Source organism: Dermacentor andersoni, chromosome 1, assembly GCF_023375885.2.
Source record: "Dermacentor andersoni chromosome 1, qqDerAnde1_hic_scaffold, whole genome shotgun sequence".
Taxonomy (NCBI): Eukaryota; Metazoa; Arthropoda; class Arachnida; order Ixodida; family Ixodidae; genus Dermacentor; species Dermacentor andersoni.
This window is the reverse complement of record NC_092814.1, coordinates 112,736,252-112,755,434: the sequence shown is the minus strand read 5'-3', so window position 1 is coordinate 112,755,434 and position 19,183 is coordinate 112,736,252. Positions and strand designations below refer to the sequence as shown.

General features: G+C 49.4%; 1 protein-coding gene across 4 annotated transcripts in view; it reads left to right on the top strand.

Moving 5' to 3' along the window:
• LOC126545684 (cuticlin-4-like) overlaps positions 1-16,325 on the top strand; it is a 35,711-nt gene extending 19,386 nt beyond the window's left edge. For 2 of the 4 annotated variants that reach the window (XM_050193628.3, XM_055061908.2), the window contains exons 2-5: positions 2,477-2,545; positions 5,218-5,586; positions 7,586-8,017; positions 15,527-16,325. In XM_050193628.3, coding sequence (XP_050049585.1) covers positions 2,501-2,545; positions 5,218-5,586; positions 7,586-8,017; positions 15,527-15,961 — 1,281 coding nt within the window. In that variant the 5' untranslated portion in view covers positions 2,477-2,500 and the 3' untranslated portion in view covers positions 15,962-16,325. Of the gene's footprint in view, positions 1-1,178; positions 2,546-3,443; positions 3,624-5,217; positions 5,587-7,585; positions 8,018-15,526 lie in introns of those variants that run through there. The other 2 variants (XM_050193626.3, XM_055061907.2) reach the window with 2 other exon arrangements.
• The last annotated feature ends 2,858 nt before the right edge of the window (positions 16,326-19,183 follow it).

Here is a 19,183-nt window from a genome sequence, read left to right as displayed (position 1 = left end):
CTTCCTTCCCGCTACAATGAGAAATAAATGGACGGAGGGATGGGAACGTGTCCGTAGTAGAACGCAATGACGTGCCTTCTGTACGCACACACCATTTCCTGCCTTCTTTTCTTCTCCACTTCAAGCGGAGTAAGGCCCGCAATAGGAAGCACGACCCGTATTCACGAGACGCTCTTGCGCTAGGATTGTTCGTAAGAGAAAATTCCAGCCACACTCCTGATGGTGGACATACTATTGGCGAAGGCGGCTGGCCAGTGGCAGAGCACTTACGAAACCTTGTGAATTCGCCCCTATGTCCTTACAAGAAACAGAAGACTCGCGCGCCTTGAGCCACGACGTCACACAGGAAGGCCGATCAGTACATATACTATATTTCAATGGGGAATGCGGGCGCGACGATCGCTCGGTCGCCTTTCTTTCTTTCTTTTCCCCCCGAAGCGCAGCTTCCAGCAGTAAGCGCGGTCTGGGGCGAAATAGTTGTTGCCCGCGACTGCCTGGCTAATGTAGCCGCAATGGCGGTCATTCCAAAGTTGGGGTTGCCCTCCCTTCCCGAACTTTCTGACAAGATGGAAACTCGGACAGCACGACCTTCCCTTACAAAAATTATTTTAGAGGGTCTAAATATCATCTAACCGACTTCAAGTAGATTGCTTCTCATCAGTGTTTCCTTCTGACTACAGGGATAATACAAGTCGTCTGTAGATGAAAGTCATTAGATTTTTAGAATAGGGGCCCCAATATTTTGGGGCTCCAAAGAGTTTTGCGGGTGTTAGCGCTGGGGCACGCAGGAGTGAAGAGTTTTAGAATAGGGTTTTGTGTTTGCGGATAGCGTCTTGCGCTGACAGCGCCACTACGGCGCCAAAGAAAAGCTATTAGAAATAATTAAATAAAATATACCGTTTTATGATAGGAATAGTAATTTTGACTTGCGTGTATTCGCGTTTAATTACAATTTAGAGGTTATTCTTCAAGCAGCAAACAATTAGTAGCGCTTAGTTTTGAGCAACAAAACCAACTTTAGGTGCCTTCACCAGCCAAGCTTAGCCGTGTTAGGCCTACGAGCCATACAATCCACAATCGAATTCGGAATCAGCGGCGTCTAATGAATCAATCTTCATAACACACGCTAATTGAGAGAAAGCGATAACCGCAGTCGCTTCTCCTAGCTTGATGATGATGATGAAAAACGTTTATTTGCTCTATTTTGCAGTGATTTTTGCGGCTTCAGATGGAGTCTTCCATCTTCTCTCCAGGGTCGGTTCCCCTAGTCCAGGGCTCCGCTGAGGGTAGCTGCCCTGCGTGCACGCCTTACTAGTCCTTGTTGGACTTTCAGGATGTCGCTGGATAGCATCCTCTCCCACTGTTCCGCACTCGGGTTTTTTATTATGGCTAGCCCATCTATTTTCTGGCAAGCCCATGTGGTATGGTATAGGGTTGGTTTGTCTCCACACCATGGGCACTTGCTCTCGTACTGCGTGGGGTAGATCTTGCTTAGCATGTTTAGGCACGGGAATGTTCCCGTTTGTAGCTGCCGCCATGCTACGGCGTCTTCTCTATTTAGTTATTTGTGAGGGGGCGGGTATTTTCGTCTGATGCCTCTGTAGTAGTTTAGTATCTCTGAATAGCTTTGGGCTACCGGTTCGGGTTCCTCAGCGGGGTCGGGATTGTTGGATGCTCGGTTTGTTGCGTGCCCTCGAGCTATCCTATCCGCCTCCTGATTTCCCGTAATGTCGGTATGTCCCGGCACCCAAACTATCGTGTGTTTGGCCTGGTTGTTGACGGTGTTGCCACTTGAGCGGAGGATGCGGAGCGCGCTGTGGCTGATTCTGCCGTTTAGGTAGTTGCGGCATGCTGCTTGGGAGTCTGTGAGTATGGTTAAGGACCTGTTGGATCGGTAGCCCTCCGCTGCCGCTAGAGCCACGGCTGCCTCTTCGGCCTCAACTACCGTACAGTTCCGAATTGATGCGCTTGAGAACTTCACGCGTTACCGCGAATCAAACCCAGTTTGGTGCTAGGTTAGCGCCGTCGCTTCGATGGGTGCCGCCATGTTTGTTGACGCAAAGCTTTTGGGGCCGCTATTTGGGCTCCCGCTAAATCGGTGAAATAGCGTTCCCAACGCAAAAGCCAAACGCAGTTTGCGTCTCGCGCATACGCAGTAGCTTCGACGCTATTTCTTTGGGGCCCCAAAACGTTTGGGGCCCCTATTCTAAAACTCTCTATACCAGGTCTACTTGCGCTGGTCGAATCGGGGATAACAGGCGTCCAAGCGGGTTTTTTTTTTTTTTTTGTACGTCTGCATGCATTAGTAGGTTTATGTATAGACTTTCCAGAGACTGCCTCAATAAACTTTTGTGAAGGTTAGTTCAGTTGTGAACTTGAATCAATGCTACGAAAACAGAGAGGGTCACAAATGAAACGAGACCCTTTCTTCTCCGCAAAGCACTTACGCTCGCCATCGCATTTGACGTTTCTGCAGTGCAGGTGCGTCCACCGTGGAGCCATGAGGCGGCCGTCCTTGCTGGCGTTGGTAACCCTTCTGGTTCAGGTGAGCACTGGTCTCCCTTAGGTGCTAAAAAAAACGTTTAGCCTTTCATGTGGGAGATGTTCGCGTTTTTACACGACTGTGCCGTATCATGTATCTGTGCGAATTTGCCGATCATGCGTAATGTTTGCAGTATCACACACGTTGGGTAGGTGCAAGCGCTTACACTGCAAGAAGATAATCTGTCGTTGCACTTAATTTGGACAATTTTTCAGTTAAAGAACATAAAAATTTTTTATTTCGGTCGTTGTTTTTGATATGCATAAGTTGCAAAGCTTTGCACATTTAGCTCTTTCAGACAAAGTTTGGACACCACCCTCTTCCTAAATAATAGCGAGTTTTAGAATAGGGGCCCCAATATTTTGGGGCCCCAAAGAGCTTTGCGGGTCTTAGCGTTGGGGCACGCAGGAGTGAAGAGTTTTAGATTATGGCTTTGCGTTTGCAGATAGCGTCTTGCGCTGACAGCGCCACTACGGCGTCTAAGAAAAACGATTAAAAATAATTAAATAAAATATACCATCTTATGATATGAATAGTAATTTTGACTTGCGTGTATTCGCGTTTAATTACAATTTAGAGGTTATTCTTCAAGCAGCAAACAATTAGTTGTGCTTAGTTTGGAGCAACAAAACCAACTTTACGTGCCTTCACCAGACAAGCTTAGCCATGTTAGGCCTACGAGCCATAAAATCCACACTCGAATTCGGAATCAGCGGCGTCTAATGAATCAATCTTCATAACACACGCTAGTTGAGAGAAAGCGATAACTGCAGTCACTTCTCCTAACTTGCGAACTTCACGCATTACCGCGAATCGAACCCAGTTTGGTGCTAGGTTAGAGCCGTCGCTTCGATGGGTGCCGCCATGTTTGTTGACGCAAAGCTTTTTGCGTCTCGCGCATGCGCAGTGGCTTCGACGCCATTTCTTTGGGGCCCGAAAACGTTTGGGGCCCCTATTCTAAAACTCTCTAATAATTGCAAAACTGGGATCCCTTCTGAACGTTTACGAAATTTAAGAATTACATGGGGGTTTGGCGGAGACACCTGGTAACGCAGACAACGCTGGATCTAATCGCCACAAAGTGAGGAACGAAACAATTTTACTTGTAGCGTGCTGCGTGGCACTTGAGTACTTCTGTAGCTAAATGGCACAGGCACTACGAGCACTACCAGATGTTTGCGACGTCAGGACGAATTGGTATGCGCGGAACTCAACGGTGAAGGAATGGCATGTCGTTTTAAAAAAAAATTATTGGGTTTTACGTGCCAAAACCACTTTCTGATTATGAGGCACGCCGTAGTGGGGGACTCCGGAAATTTGGACCACCTGGGGTTCTTTAACGTGCACCTAAATCTAAGTACACGGGTGTTTTCGCATTTCGCCCCCATCGAAATGCGGCCGCCGTGGCCGGGATTCGATCCCGCGACCTCGTGCTCAGCAGCCCAACACCATAGCCACTGAGCAACCACGGCGGGTGCATGTCGTTTTGCTTTGAGCGTTGAAAATATAGAAGTGTAGATCAGCTGAACAGAGATTATGTTAAATATAGAGAGAGGGAGGGAGGAGTTAATTCGAAGTAGTTCCGGTAGGCAACGCTGCACGGCAGAATGACACGGGAAGAGACAGACAAAAAGAGAACTAACCCCCTCCCCCCCTTCCCGCCGAAACAATGCAGGTGTAGCGCGCAGCAGCATTGTCGCCATCTATCGTGCAAATATCCCGGGAAACTAACAGCTCATTCATAGCCTTTTGTGTGGATCGTGACTGTTGACCTTCTGTTCTGATAGTGGAGAGAGAGAGAGAGAAACAAGCTTTAATGATGTACTAGAGATGTTAGCCTGGCTGTTCGCCTGACATGCTACTCCAGGCGCTGGGTGATGATTATGATATGTACAGTGATAAACACTTAACAGCACACACAGTCACGCACACACACACACACACATCTCTCTCTCTCTCTCTCTGTCTATATATATATATATATATATATATATATATATATATATATATAATAGAGGTATCTACAACGTTTCGTTACGGCTCGTGGCCCGCAAGATCGTGAAAGACATTCAGTCTGTTATCCATAAGTTTGTGAAAACATCTTTGTCGGTAAGGTGCTAGTGAAGCAATGAAATAAAAATACCTCAAGGAGGGCCTCTTTCCCCCCGTCTTCTTGATATATATTGAGTGACTCTCAATTATTTAAAGAAGCCATAGAAGAAGTGGTATTTTCCCACCCGTAGTTTGTTCCACTTTCATGCTCTATTATCTGTGTCCGTATTCTCGGTAGATCTCCTTCGGGGATACATCAATTGGTGAAAGCCAAAGCATACACGGTACTGTCGATACAAGCGAACTAACACTGCATGGGTCACGATGTACGATCGCTTTGTAATGCTACTTATCAACATGTTACAAATTGTGATCATTAGCAATCACGTACAAAAGTTAAATAAGAAAAACAAATGACATTTCGGCCGCCGCGCGGAAGCCGAAACATCGGAAGCCGAAACGTCGACCCGCGCAACGTCTCGTTGGAGCGACGGGCGTCCCGTGCACACAGGCTTACAACCGCGCGCAGTGAGCGCGATGATCCGCGAAAGTGATACGCCTTGATGCGGCCCCTGAAACGGGGGGAACAGTCTGGTGCAGCGCCGACCCACGCGCCTGTGCAGGTGGCGTCCCAGGGAAGCCCGCGGCGCGCGCGCCAGGGCAGCGCTACGACGCCGGCGGACCAGGCGTCGCTGCTGCCGTCGTCGCCACAGGGGCTGGCGCAGGTCTCCAAGGTGGCCGTGCGCTGCACCAAGAAGGCGATGGAGGTGCGCGTCGAGTTCGGCGCGCCCTTCGCGGGCGTCGTCTACTCCAAGGGCCACTTCGAGCAGCCCGAGTGCCGGCACGTGCAGGCGGACGCGGCGCCCGGCAACGCCTTCGAGTTCGTTATCCGCGCCGACCGCTGCGGCTCGTCCAAGGTGGAGCGCAAGGGCAAGGACGGCGAGTCCTACATCGAGAACACCATCGTGGTTCAGAATGAGCCCAGGATTCAGGTGTGTGTGTGCGGGGCCGTGGTCTGGGAAAGCAAACCATCGAGCAGGGCGTGTATACAGGCAGTGCACAGGTTCGCACGCCCGCGGCGATGCCGCTCGGTATATCCAGGGAGGCCATATAAGGTACACAGTTCCCCGTTCTGGTGGTCTGGCCACTGAACTGCGTCCGCCAGCGATGTTCAGTAGCCAAACTTCCCCGCCGTATGCTGTCGGAAAGAACAAAAAAGGTGCCGCATAGTCTGCAAACTCGACATCGCGTTGCTGAAAGCTGGTACATACTTGCAAGAGAACGTGACCCCTCTTCATGACAGGTAATATTTTGGGGCTGTTTATGTATTTAGGTTACTTATATTTGGGTTAATTGTTTTTTTCTCAGACTTAACTGCTTGAATCCGTTCGCAGTATTTCCTTCTCCTTCCTTGCACGTTATACAGGGCCTTCAAAGTTAAACTAAGAGTATAATTTTAATAAAAACGCGATGCTACAGCTACGCAAAATCTGCCATCACAGGCGGTTTATGCGCTTTGGCGGGCACAGCTTTTGCGAACAATTCGAGTCATCAAACACACGTCACTGTGGTTAGCGGCGATGGTGTTGCGCTGCTAAGCACCATGCAGCTCGCGGGATCAAATCCTGGCCGCTGCGGCCGCATTTCGATGGGGGTGAAATGCAAAAAACGCCCCGTGTCCCGTGCATTGGGGGCATGTTAAGGATCCCCTGGTGGTCAAAATTAATCTGGAGTCCTCCACTACGGCGTGCCTCATAATCAAATCGTGGTTTTGGCACGCAAAAGCCCAGAATTAATTCATTCAGGGTCATTAATTAAACGTATAATTAACAAAAACTTCTTCATTAACATTTTTCTGTCACGATTATGATATATGTTTATATTTGAAATGTCAAGAAAATTGTGTTAGAGGACAACTTCATCTTGTTTGATTCTCCTGGAGTGCTTCTGTTCCGAGATATCCATAATAAAGTTTGACACTCAGCTAATTTCGCACTAGGGGCGTGCGTGGATCTCGACAGAATGTCAAGCCGCGAGGGAACGTCAACATGAGGCAAAGGAAAAAAGTCAGTGTTTGCTTATTTTCGCCAGCTGATGGCACGAGCGCAGCTATTATCAGCTTCGTCCAGCATGTGAATGATATGCCATCAAGCAGTAAGCTACGCCACAATGGGGGCTTGACGTTGTGCCGAGATCCATGCTCATGAATGCTAAGTTAGCTGAATAAGTGTCAAATCTGATGATGAATGTCTCGCAACAGAAGCACTTAAGGAGAATCGAAGTGAAATTGTCTTCAAATACGATTGTCTTAGTCTGAAATATAAGCATATACCCCAATCGCGACATCAAGAAAATTAAGTTTTTGTTAATTATGAGTTTGGTAACTCTAATTTGTCGAGAAAGTTGTGTCCGCCAAAGGGCATAAACCACCTGTGCAGTCACATTTTGCGTAGCTGGCATATTCTATTAAAATTGCTGTTAGTTTAACTTTGAAGACGCGGTATATAGGCGGCTTCTATAGCTAGTGGTCGAATTAAAAGTTGCTCTCAGACTGTTCTCGCGGGGACACCGTCGCAACCGGGCTGGTTAGCGTGGATGTGCAGAACACGGGCGAGTGAAAAAAAGGACGAACGCACACTTGACTCGTTCTTCCTTCTACACACAGCTGTAGCTTGCACTATGTCAGTGCGAGAGCACATTTTCAGCACTTCCAAGAGCTCCTGCCTGAACACACGGACAGCGTTTCTCTTTTAACGAGAAGAGGCATCGTGTCGTGGCAGTGTTCGTGAGTGAGGCCGGTGCCCAAGCTGCTCACTGCTGCCACTGGACGTCGGACACCTGTTGTATTTATCGCACGTGCACCTCAGTGCATGCGAACGACGTGTTAAGCGATGGTGTAGAACTAGTAAAACGAACCGTTTCTGCAACGTGACATGAACTCTATATCGCAGTGCATAACTGTTGCCTAAAGCGGGCCGTGCGCGCCTGCAGGAGTGGTCGGACTCCGCGCGGCGACTGCGCTGCTCGTGGGACACGAACATCGACCGGACGGTGAGCTCGTCCATCAGCGTGAACCAGCTGGAGGTGCAGCAAGCGCGCTACGCGGGCTCGTCGGCCGCCGACTCGTACATGGACGTGCAGCTGGGCCGGGGCCCCTTCTCGCCGCCCGTCACGGGTCTGGTGCGCATCGGCGACACGCTCACGCTGGTCGTGTACACGCTGGGCGCCGACCTCGACGTGCTCGTCAAGGACTGCCTGGCCCACGACGGCGACCCGCGCCGCGCCGTCCAGCTAACGGACGCGCGAGGTTGCGTCGCCAAGCCCAAGCTGCTGGGGCCCTGGCAGAAGACGCGGAACACGGGTGCCACTGGAGCCAGCACCATCGCCTTCGCGTACCTCAAGGCTTTCAAGTTTCCCGACAAGGTCAGCCTCACGTCGTCGCGGTTCTCAATAGCGTTGCCTAAATGGGATGCTTATTAAATGGGATAATAATGGATATCATTCTTACAGCTCTTCTTTTTCGTCTAGTGCACTCTAAGTACTGCATGAAGGTACAGCGAATGAAAAAGAAAAATAAAGATAAAGAAATATGCAGATATCCCACGCACAATGGGAATCGATGTAAGCGAAGCTTTCTATGCTGTTTGCGTTCATTGACGATATTTGGCGGTGACGATGACGGCCTACGACAGTCGTGATGTGATGTTAAATGTTACGTTGTCTGCACTACTTGCGCTACGTACAGTACACAGAACATACAGCGAGACGTTTCTGTTCGATGTGGTGTTGCGCCATCGTTCGTAGCCTGCGAGAAAGTCAGCACTCTCATTCCCTGCACACGGTGCATCGCATCGTGGCTGAAGTGTTGATCTGCTGGACAGCCGATTGCGTGTTGTCTTTTTTGACGCTACCGTGCTTTAGTGCGGATTTGCGTCTGCACGCCCTGCGTCAGTTGCCCGCACGTACAAACTTGCAGGGTGTTTATTTTTCAGAAAGAGCAGAAACGTGCCGTATCATACCTTGAATTAAAATTTTTACTGCTTGTCCTCAACTGTTGCCATGTTAGTAGTAGCGTTTCTTTCATTGAAGAGACCCGAAAAAAGGCATGCTTTCTGACGGCGCATTTCCCTTCTCCCGCGATCAGGACCGGTTAACCGTGCTGAAGGCCCAGTTAAAAAAAAAGGGGGGGGGTACCCTCCCTTCCCTCCAGCCTTACCCTCTCGTAATTCTTGAGACTTGACGCTTTTTAGAATTCGCTACTAGGAACACATGAATCTACTAAGAATCTCCGAAGTGTTTATGAACATCGCCTGGGCGTCTACTTTCTCGCAGAGCACGTGGAGAGATTGTCATCGGAATTGAACTATACCAGGAGACGAAGAGACATAGACAGCATTAAGATTTGTCGGGCTAGTTGGTTCATACTCAAAGAAGGGTAAATGTTTTTAATAACCCTCTCGAATAAACAATCGTACATATTTTCATTTATGCACAGATCGTTCACTTTTGAACAGGTAATACATTTACATTTTTGCAGGCAATATCGACTTTTAGAAGAGAAGGAAACACGTTCATATTGCACACGCCTTTTCTGCTATTAAATAGCGGAATAAATTTACCCCCCCCCCCCCACCCAATTTTTACAAAAACATTCTACTTCAACACAGTGCAGAAAGTAGGGTATGCGTTTCGCAGAAATTCAACTTTGAAATTGGACGTGCACACGTATTAACATGTTTTCTCTTTTTATTCATCTTTTAAGAAAAGAAAGAAATGTATGTACGTTTCTACAAGCGTTTTCGTGCCTTTTGATGGGACAGATTCTTGATGAGATCTTCAACACTAAGCCTCCTAAGAATCTCCGTCTCTACGCTCAGCAGCGACAAATCGCTGAGGCGGCTGTCAGGCATCGTTGATCGAAGCCTATTCTTGATCAATTTCAGCTTGTTGAATGATCGTTTGCCAGTGCAATTTGTGACCATCAAGCACGAAAAATTCTAACAGCAACATCAAACTAACAACTGGTTTCGGTGCAAATAAAACCAGTTGTTAGTCAGCCCTTGTGTTGTGGTTTGTGTTTCTTTGTCTCCGTGCCAGTCGCACTGCGCCTTTTGAATAGCCATGAACCAACTCGCCCAAATATCAAAGTTTTACTGAAACGTCTAATTCGTGAAAAGCTTGAAGATTAAATCCCAGATGTTCATGTTGCTGTTAGAATTTTTCGTGCTTGATGGTCACAAATTGCATCACGTGGTCGAGGGCCCACGTGATGCTATTAGGCCAATAGCGACGTGGCGTCGGCCTAAGCCAGAGCGCGCGAGGAGGAGGCGGCATTCTTCAAAGCGTGGCAGTACTTCAAGAAGTTTAAGGGGCTTTAGCCGCCGTCTGTTCAACGATGCCACGAGCGCGTCGCGCGATACCATATATGGGAACAACGCGCTACATGAGTGGAGGTCTGTCTGTCTGCGGCGGCTGCTGCTGCGAATCGCGCCCACGCGCCGCTGCCTGTCGTGATATCCCTATTAGCGAGGCAGTCGCATCACGCTTCGCTCCGTTTGCAACGCGCTGCATGATCTTGTTGTCCGCGCCAGCCAATATATCACGAAATGAAAACACGTACAGTGCTCCGCTCAAATTTCGCCTTAGGAATTATCGTAATCGTCGGTGAATTTTTCTTTTTTTCTTTCTTTTCTTATGATTATTTCCCCCAACTTTTTCGGCTGCACTCGTAAGCATTTATTCTCCCTCTATTTCCGCCCAAAGCTCCACAGCTAAAATTATATTATATATATATAATGCTCTCCAAACCCTCTCTACCACGTGACCGGCTTCCCACATTTCACGCACATACTTCTTTCCACTTTGACACTCTTAAAGGGAAGCTGAAACACTTTTCGAAAAAAAATGAGTTCTCTGCGGCATTCTACAGTTTTGAGTCCCCTGAACACGAATATCTGGTTCAAAAAGGGCGGAAACAAACGCAAGCGGCTGTTTTTCCAAGAAAACGCGCCTCAGGGCATCGCGCGAACGCCGCTGTTGCCCGTGATTGGTCGGGGCAGCTGTGACGTCTTTCGCGGCAGTCTCCGGTCGGCGCCGCCGTTTCAGAGCGTAGCACGCTGTTCTGTTCTGGCTTCATAGCTGAGTTGTAAGCATTATGGAACGTTCTCGCTGTCTCGGACAGCTTGTATTTTCGCCGTACATGTTCGAACCGACAGCCGATACGGAAAACGATGGCGCCAACGGCGGCAGCGGCGGCAACGACGACGTAGTGTGTGCCAACAGCGAGAGCGATGTGTGCACCTTCTCGCGCGTTGGAAATCTTAGCTGGTACTTATTTTTTTTTTTTTTTTTTTTTTATGTAGCTGCAGGTTCCAGTGCCGGGAGAAAAAATGCGCTAAAGTGTCACTGGGAACTTGCTGCTGGAAGAATGCCGAAGCACTAACTTCTCATTAGATTGTAAACACGGGTGCAATTCCGCGATGACAGGCACCTTGCCGCTGCTTGTCTAAAGTAGTCCCGTGGTTTTTTGAGTGTTGATATACGATCGCGAACATAAGTGCCGCGTTTCAAAGCGCGCACATGCAGTGCTGCGGGGTACAGTCATGGAAGTTGCTTATCATACAAATCCAGAGATGGCCAGAGGTATTATATGTGCAATATTCATACTATGGTTCGACGACTTTGCGATTGTGGCTCGATCAAGAATCGGTATGCGTGCTCCATGCTAGTGTTGACATAAAGATATTAGGCAGTTTTAGCACCGCCGTGTGGTAAACACGATAACTGCAACCGTACGTCGAATGTCACTAGGCAAGCCTATACTCCATTTCATGCCTCAGGTGCAACGCTGTGGAAGCTACGCACGAAGTCCGGTCACCAAAATTTATTACTGCGCGCGTTTCCGTCTATGCTTCGCAGCGTGCCAGCGGCGTTTGCTCGCGCGAGCATGCACGTGAAGCTGCCGCGACGGGCTGCAGTTAAAAAATACCGAAAAGAAAATTGATTTAAAAGAACGTGTTAGCAGCCGTATAAGTACACGGATTGTTTCTATGGGTAAATTCTTTCTTTTTTTCATTCAGAACTGAGCTTATCTATGGAAAATTTTTTCAAAAATCGGGTCAAGCAACACCGAACTTTTTCTAAGTGCGAACGCAGCCACTGGAGGAAGTATCTCAAGCCTCCACAGCGTTGCACCTGATGTATGAAACGGAGTATAGCAACGCTAGCAACAACGCGTTTCCATATTTGTCGCAAGGCTATCCGGCTACGCTAAAACTGTGTTACCAGACGTTAATGGCTGCGAATGTTCGCATTTCTAGAGTGCATCAATGTGGGTCTAATCAGACTTTCATTAAACTAGGTGCACCTGCATGTGCTGCGTATTGATGGAAGATGAAGAGCACAGCACAGTTGATTTCATCGGCACGAACTTATCTCTCCTCACCGCACGGACCCACTGCGCTGCAAGCTTCTTGTCCTTCGGGAACCTGTGAAACACCACATCGTCTCGCCCACCTGTGTTCGCGCATCCGAATGCTGCACAGAACGAGGGCATGTTGGGCGCCCTTGGCTGTAGGCACTCACGCAGCACAGAAGGAAAGAACCCCCAGCTTACGAAAATCGCAAAAGAAAACAAAAGTGAGCGGCGGCGGCGGCAGATCTCTCGTAGCGTCGTTCAGTAAAGCGCAGGACGGAAACAGGCATGCCAGCACATGCCATCACGCCGGTCCGGCAGCTCGGTCCCCGCCAGTGACGTCACTCTCGCCGGTTCTCTCCTCTGGCAACCACCTCATCCGGCGCTCCGGGAAGCGATGGGGGCGTGTCCGCGGGGGTGATTTAGAAAGCGATTTCCGCCCCTTATATTAATAAAACGAAGCAAAAAATTACGGAGCCGTAAATTATTAGGTCTGTTCTTCCCAATCCCAGCAATTCATGGAAATTGAAAACCGTTTCAGCTTCCCTTTAATGCCTACGCATTAAAGAAAATCGCCGGCGCGAATGCAAATCCACAATGCGACAGCTCGTATGTTGCGCAAAATAAATGTTCACAGCGTCTAGCAGACTTCTGAAATCATGCACCGCGATATCAGTGCTTATTTTGAATGTATGCAGCACTTTTTATTGCCACAAACACGGCGAGAGAACAATATTGCTCCGTGTGTCGTGAGCGCTGCGCCGTGCTTGTCGATTTTTCTCGACATGGTCTCCAAGGCCAGCCTGTTTTGTGCACAATCATGAGGAGGAGGAGGAAAGAACTTTATTGTGTGCCCTGCGAGTTGGTGGGGAGGGCCAAAGGCCCCGCCTAGGTGACGGCCAGGAGTTCTTGGGTCCTGGCGGCATCCTCGGCCCGCTGGACGGCCCATAGTTGATATTCGAGGGCGGGGCTGAGCAGCGCGGCTTCCCAGCGCGTGCGAAGGCTGCTGCTAGAGGCCGCGTTTTCTTTATTGTTATTTATTCCACGGCATTCCCATAATATATGCTCCAGAGTGGCTCTGGATTCACATGTTTTGCATTTGTCCGTAGGATATACATCCGGATATATGATATGCGAGTGCGCAGGATTCGGATACGTCCTAGTTTGTAACTGCCGCCATGCGACAGACTGCTTTTTTGTCAATTTTGCGTGAGGTCGCGGGAATATGCGCCTCTGTAACCTATAATGTTTCGTAATGTCATTATATGTTGTCATTCTGTCCTCCCACTCCCACTCATTTACCGCACCGTCACGCCCGGAGGGTGTCGTGATTTCTAAGGAATTATCAAACTCGGAACTGCGGTTGGCGCGCTGTCTCCTTCGTCGAGCGTGTTCACCGTAGCTCCACGGCAGGACCGCCCCATTCTCGGCAGGCGAGATCAGCAGTTAATCGAAACATCGTCGTATCATTTGAAGTGCGGCTTGATTATGCCCATTTATGCAAAGGGTTCGCCAAGACGGGTTCTTTTCTTTTTCCTTTTACCCGTCTTCACTGGCTTCTGGCCACAAATTCTCCGCACACCGCCCGCAAGCCTTCGATGCCGTACAGAAAAGCTCGTTTGCTGCACCAGACCGCTAGGTTTTACTATGTCAGCCTCTCGACAGTTTCCTGCAATACATATCGCACCCGCCGTGCAGCGAACAGCAAAAGTTTTCGTAGCAGGAAATTCGCGATCTTTTTTTCCCCTTCGCGAAGTTGTGTCCTAGCCCGGGATGCAGGTGAATGATAGGTGCGGTCATCCTTTAAGAAGTATCCACTTCACGTTTCGATTAGAGGGTGGATGCAGTGAATGTGACAAATATCTTTTGTTTTTTTTCGCGGATTCTGGGTCCCGAAAACTTTTGCGGTTGAGATACGCACCGTGCGTAGCCTCCATAACTTGCTCAATGTTTTCAAGCGATTATTGCAGAGAGAGGGATTGGGCAGTGAGCTGAAATTACGCACAGATGTAGTGTACACTGCGGACTGGAGGTTTCTCAGATATGAGCCGGCCAGAGTGATTAGATCAAGCGCAAATAACTACTAAAGTTGTCATAATTGCCTAGCGAACGACGGTCTCGTAAAGCATAGAAGTGTGTTTTGTGTTTGTATTTGTAAACGATCCCTGCATCTCTGTCCGAATTCGAGATTACTGACATCTGAAACGTCGAAGAGCCGTCTTTGCCGGCTTGCTGATTTACCTCTGAACACTTTGACTTTTACTCATCGTGTCATATCTGATTGACAAACTTTCTCTTCGCCTCATAATAAACGCCAAAATAAACGCATTGAACCCTTAAGAAGTTTGCCATTGCATTCATATAGGTTGCGTCGGAAGTTCGCCGGATACCGTCTGCACCCTTTAGAACATTCTGGTACACCTTGAGAAAAGACATACGACACACGTCGTGCGTCGTATGTCTTTTCTAAAGGTATATATATATATATATATATATATATATATATATATATAAAATGTTCGAGTCATTCAGATGCTAACATTGAGTTGGATCTGTATAATTCCTTGTACTCATCTCTGGCATCGGCCGCCAATGTGCCAGCCCTTTCTTGCTCTACAGGGAACGGGTGCGCTCAGCCCATCAAATATAACGGTTCATCGCAGTAGATAGCAGACGTGGAAGTTCAAGTGCTGAGCTTGAAGACGCATATAAGCGGCCGAATGGCTCCCAAGAGCTCGCAGCATTATCAAACATGCGCGACGTTTCACTGATGCTTTTCGTGTCATTTAATTTGGCTGGCGATGTGCATGAGGCACCTCGTAATGCTCAGTTGGCATTGTTGAATTTTTTTATATATATATATATAGTTCGATCCCCAGCATGGCTACGTACGGCAGGCGAAATTGGTGTTATCCACTTGTCCACCTTGACGTCAGCTTTATGTATACCTTTACGTCAGCGGGGCGCGCCAATCAATACCGACGCCTATCCGGTACTCTCGTCGTCCACGCCAAAGGGTGCTATTCGCGCGTTGGAAGGCGGTAGCTCACCAGAGGCAGCACTGCGCTTGTGGCCAATCTGTAGATGATCTATAGTTTATGTTTCTGGTTAAAGTATCATTCACTATACTGCACCGTCAAAAATATGGCGTTGCGGAAAAATCTATAGACGAGGTAATTATCTTGTCGCATGTTTGGCGCTGCAACGCATGTCAACATTTATAGATATGTTAGCAGCGTTCAGCATTAATAATAAATAAATAAATAAATAAATAAGGTATAATATATCCCAAAATAGCCCAGTGAGTTACGAGTGACGCTGTAGTGGAGGGCTCCGATTTATTTTGGCCATCTGGGATTCTTTAATGTGCACCCTACTATACAGACGTTCTTGCATTCCCGCCTCTATATCGAAATGCGGCCGGCAATCGAAACCCGCGACCTCGCGCTCATGCAGCAGCACAACGCCGCGGCTGTACGGCGTTTTCAATAGAAACTAATAAACGGTTCGTGTCGCAGGTGGAAGTGTACCTGGAGTGCAACATCGAGATGTGCCGACGCAAGTGCGCAGAACCGTGCACCAAGTCCAAGCGCAGCCGGCGACAGCTGCTCAACGAGTCGTCGTCGTCGCTGCAGCACGTGGTGGAGCCAGCGCGCGTGGCGCGCGGCATTCGCGTCGTGGCGCCAGAAGATCTGGACCCGCTGCAGCCGTCCTCGGCGGCGCCCGGCTGGCCCTCCCGAGCGCCCTCCACGGGCGACGTCTGCCTCTCGCTGCCCGGATTCGTGACCGCGCTGTCGGCCGTGCTCGCCATCTTGCTCAGCTCGTGCGTCCTCTCGGCGCTGCTCTTCCTGCGCGTGCGCCAGCTCACCTCCGACCACGCGCCCGGCGGTGGTGGCAAATCCAAGAGCGTTCCGCCGCCGGAGTTTGTGCGCAAGGTGCGCCGCGTGCCTTAGCGAGCGACTGCACGTGCTCCGCCCAAAGGCGCCCCCGAACGTGCGCCATGTGCCCCCCCCCCCCGCCCCCCCTATTTTAACACGGTCCGTCGAGTCGCCGCTGGGCCTTCCTGCCAGAGACACAAGCCGGGGTCACTAGCTTTTTTTTTTTCCTTTCTTTTTTTTCTCCGAGATGGGCATTTGCGAAGGACTCTGGAGGACCAATGAGCCGCCGACGCTGGACGACCGGACCAGAAGCCGACCAGAGATCACGCTCCTTGCTGCCATGCGAAGAACAAATTTTCGCGGGATAACGGTGGTGTACTTACGTGACACGCTGGTTCGTCTGCACGACCGTTGCAATTAAAGCCAAAAAGGGAACAAAGCGTGCTGTGGAGCGAGTTTATAAGTTGGGTTATTTGATTAAATTCTAGCGTTATGTATGCCAAAACCACTGTATGAGGCACGCCGCAGTGGGACACTCCGGATTTAATTTGACCACCTGGGGTTCCTTAACGTGCATGCAATGCATGGTACACGGGTGCTTTCTTTTTGGATTTCGCCCCCATCGAAATGCGGCCGCCGCGGCCGGGACTTGATACCGCGCCCTCGGGCTGCAGCGCATCGCCAAAAAGCCACTAACATCGCACATCGCATCGGCGTGTGGCAATTTCGATAACCGCTTTCCGCTATGGCGTAGCGTGGACACCTGGACTGCATATGGTGCTTTAGCAGTGCCGTTTCGAGTTCAGTGGCAGCGATATGCGCGCTAGCACCCGAGGCTAGCTGCGACTACAGTATATGTATATGCACCTATATGGGTGGATGAATGGTTGGATCATGGATGGATGGATGTATGAACTTTATTGTGGTTCCTTAGGGCGCGCGCTAGTGCGCAGCAGGCCGCGCCCACGTCGGGAGAGAGGCCGAGCCTCTCCGCCGCGTCGCGGGACCGTTGGACAGCCCATAACTGTTCTTGGAGGTTCATAACCATAACTGTTGTATGTGTCTTCCAGCTTGTAGGTAGATAGCCTGGAGAACTGGGCCCTCTCCTGCGCTTCCGCGTTTCCCTCTAGCGTGTTATGCATGCCGAGTTGAAGTAAGCGTTCCGTGTGTGTGTGCATATATCGGAAGGCCGAGAGCTCTCTTGATTGCCTTCCTGACTAATGCGTTGAGCTTATCCCGCTCCAATCTTTGCCAGTTGTGCACGGCCACGATGTAAGTGAAATGGCACAATACGAACACAGGTACCAAACTCACAAGATTATCTTCTCCGAGGCCCTGCTGCTGGTTGGCCACTCTTCTTATTAGTCTGATCACATTGTCCGTCTTCTCAGTGAGTTGCAGCACTGTCTGGTTGTTAGAGCCACTCGACTCGATCCTCATGCCGAGAGTCCGGATGGCATGCACCCTCGGTATATAGCCTGCCCCGTTTGTGCGAAGTTTGATGTCGCATTCAGCGAGTGGCTACCATCCCTTTAGTTTGAGGCCTATGCGCTTGGGACGATATAGTTGCAGTTCCGACTTCTGCGGTGAGCACCGAAGGCCCGTGGGCTCAAGGTGCCTCTTGGTAGCATCAATCGCCTCTTGCAGGGCCGTCTCTACCTGTCCTTCGCTATACCTCCCGTACACCATATGGTGACGTAATCTGCGTATATTGTGCGACTGATGCCGTCAATATCAGAGTCTGCTGGATAGACCAATCATGGCGAGGTAAAAGAGGGCAGGGGATGCGACTGCCCCTTGTGGCGTCCCCTAGACCCCAGCTTGATCATGTCTGAAGTCAGGTCCCCGACATTAAGGGTGGCTTCTCTGTCTGACAGGAACGATCGCGTGTAGGAATTAAGGTGCTTCCCCAGGTTAAGGCTCGAGATCTTGTCTAAAATGAACGAGTGAAGAATGTTGTCAAAGGCCTTTTCCAGGTCTAGACATAGTATGGCTCTCGTGTCCCGCATATTACGGTCAATAATGTGATGCTTGACGAGCTTCATAGCGTCCTGCGTCGAGAGTCTGGCCCTGAAGCCGATCATGTTGTGTGGGTAAACGTCGTGGTTGTGGTAGCGAGAAAGTCTTTTTAGGATTGCATGCTCAGCAACCTTCCCCACAACTGGGCGCATCCGAGGTTGTTGAGGCTGAGCGGCTTACCTGGTTCAGGAATTAGGATGGTGTTGGACGATTGCCACATTTCTGGTAGTTTACGACTGCTCCACGCTTGGTTAATGATGTCCGTCAGGTATTCAATAGACTTATCAAGTTTCCGTAGGGCTTTGTTTGTGATCTTGTCTGGACCCGGAGCCGATCTGCCATTGAGGTCGTGGAGCGCCTGCCTGTTCTCAATCCCGAATTCTGCGTCCAGCTCAGGGTTCCCGGAGCCTTTGTAGTCAGGTGAAGGTTGTGTAGGGCCTGATGCAACGGATGGATACTTCTTCACGAGTCTGGATAAAATTTCCTCGCCGGAAGATTCGCGTTTGGCAGCGTGTAGGATGCACGCCAGTGTGTTGCGTTGGTTGAACATAGTGTTCGTCTCGTCGAGGAGATGCTTTAGGAGATTCGAGTTTCAGCTGTAGCACATCTGCCCCTCGATCGAGTTACACACCTCACACACCTATATGAACGCTAAAAGGAGTTGAGCAAAATCTTTTCACGAAATCGCTTTGTTCGAAACATCACTTCATTCAAAGTTCTACGATGTCTCCACTGCAATCCATGAGTATTATACCAGATTATTGAAGTGGGAGTGGCACCAGACTCCGCACGTGACAGATTGGTGCGGCACCCACGATGACCCTTTGCTTTTTTTCATGTCAATTTGGATAGGCAAAGAGCGCTACGATCATTCTACCACGTGGCGGCTGACCTTGAAGCTGCTGATGGCCGTCATCAGAATCTCGCTGTTATGATGTCCATATCAAGCGTAACTTAATGTACCATGCTTTATGAACATCCGGACTGTTGGAATGCATTTCCCGTGTTATGTTGGCTCTGTAACTACATTTGTTTTTAAGCAAATACCACTTGTAATGAACTCGCATTCATGTCTCGATTTCGTTATAAAGAAGGTTTACTACCATATGAACGGAGAAATTGTTCTGCATGGCGAATCCCCTTATCTGACGCAGTTAATTCATTGCGGGAGAAAGGGGAAAAATCGAATCTTGTTTTTGCCAGTCGAAAGCAGGACCGGAGCTGTACGTTATCAGCTCCGCCCGGCTTCTACAAACTGGTGTGCTATTAACAATCAGC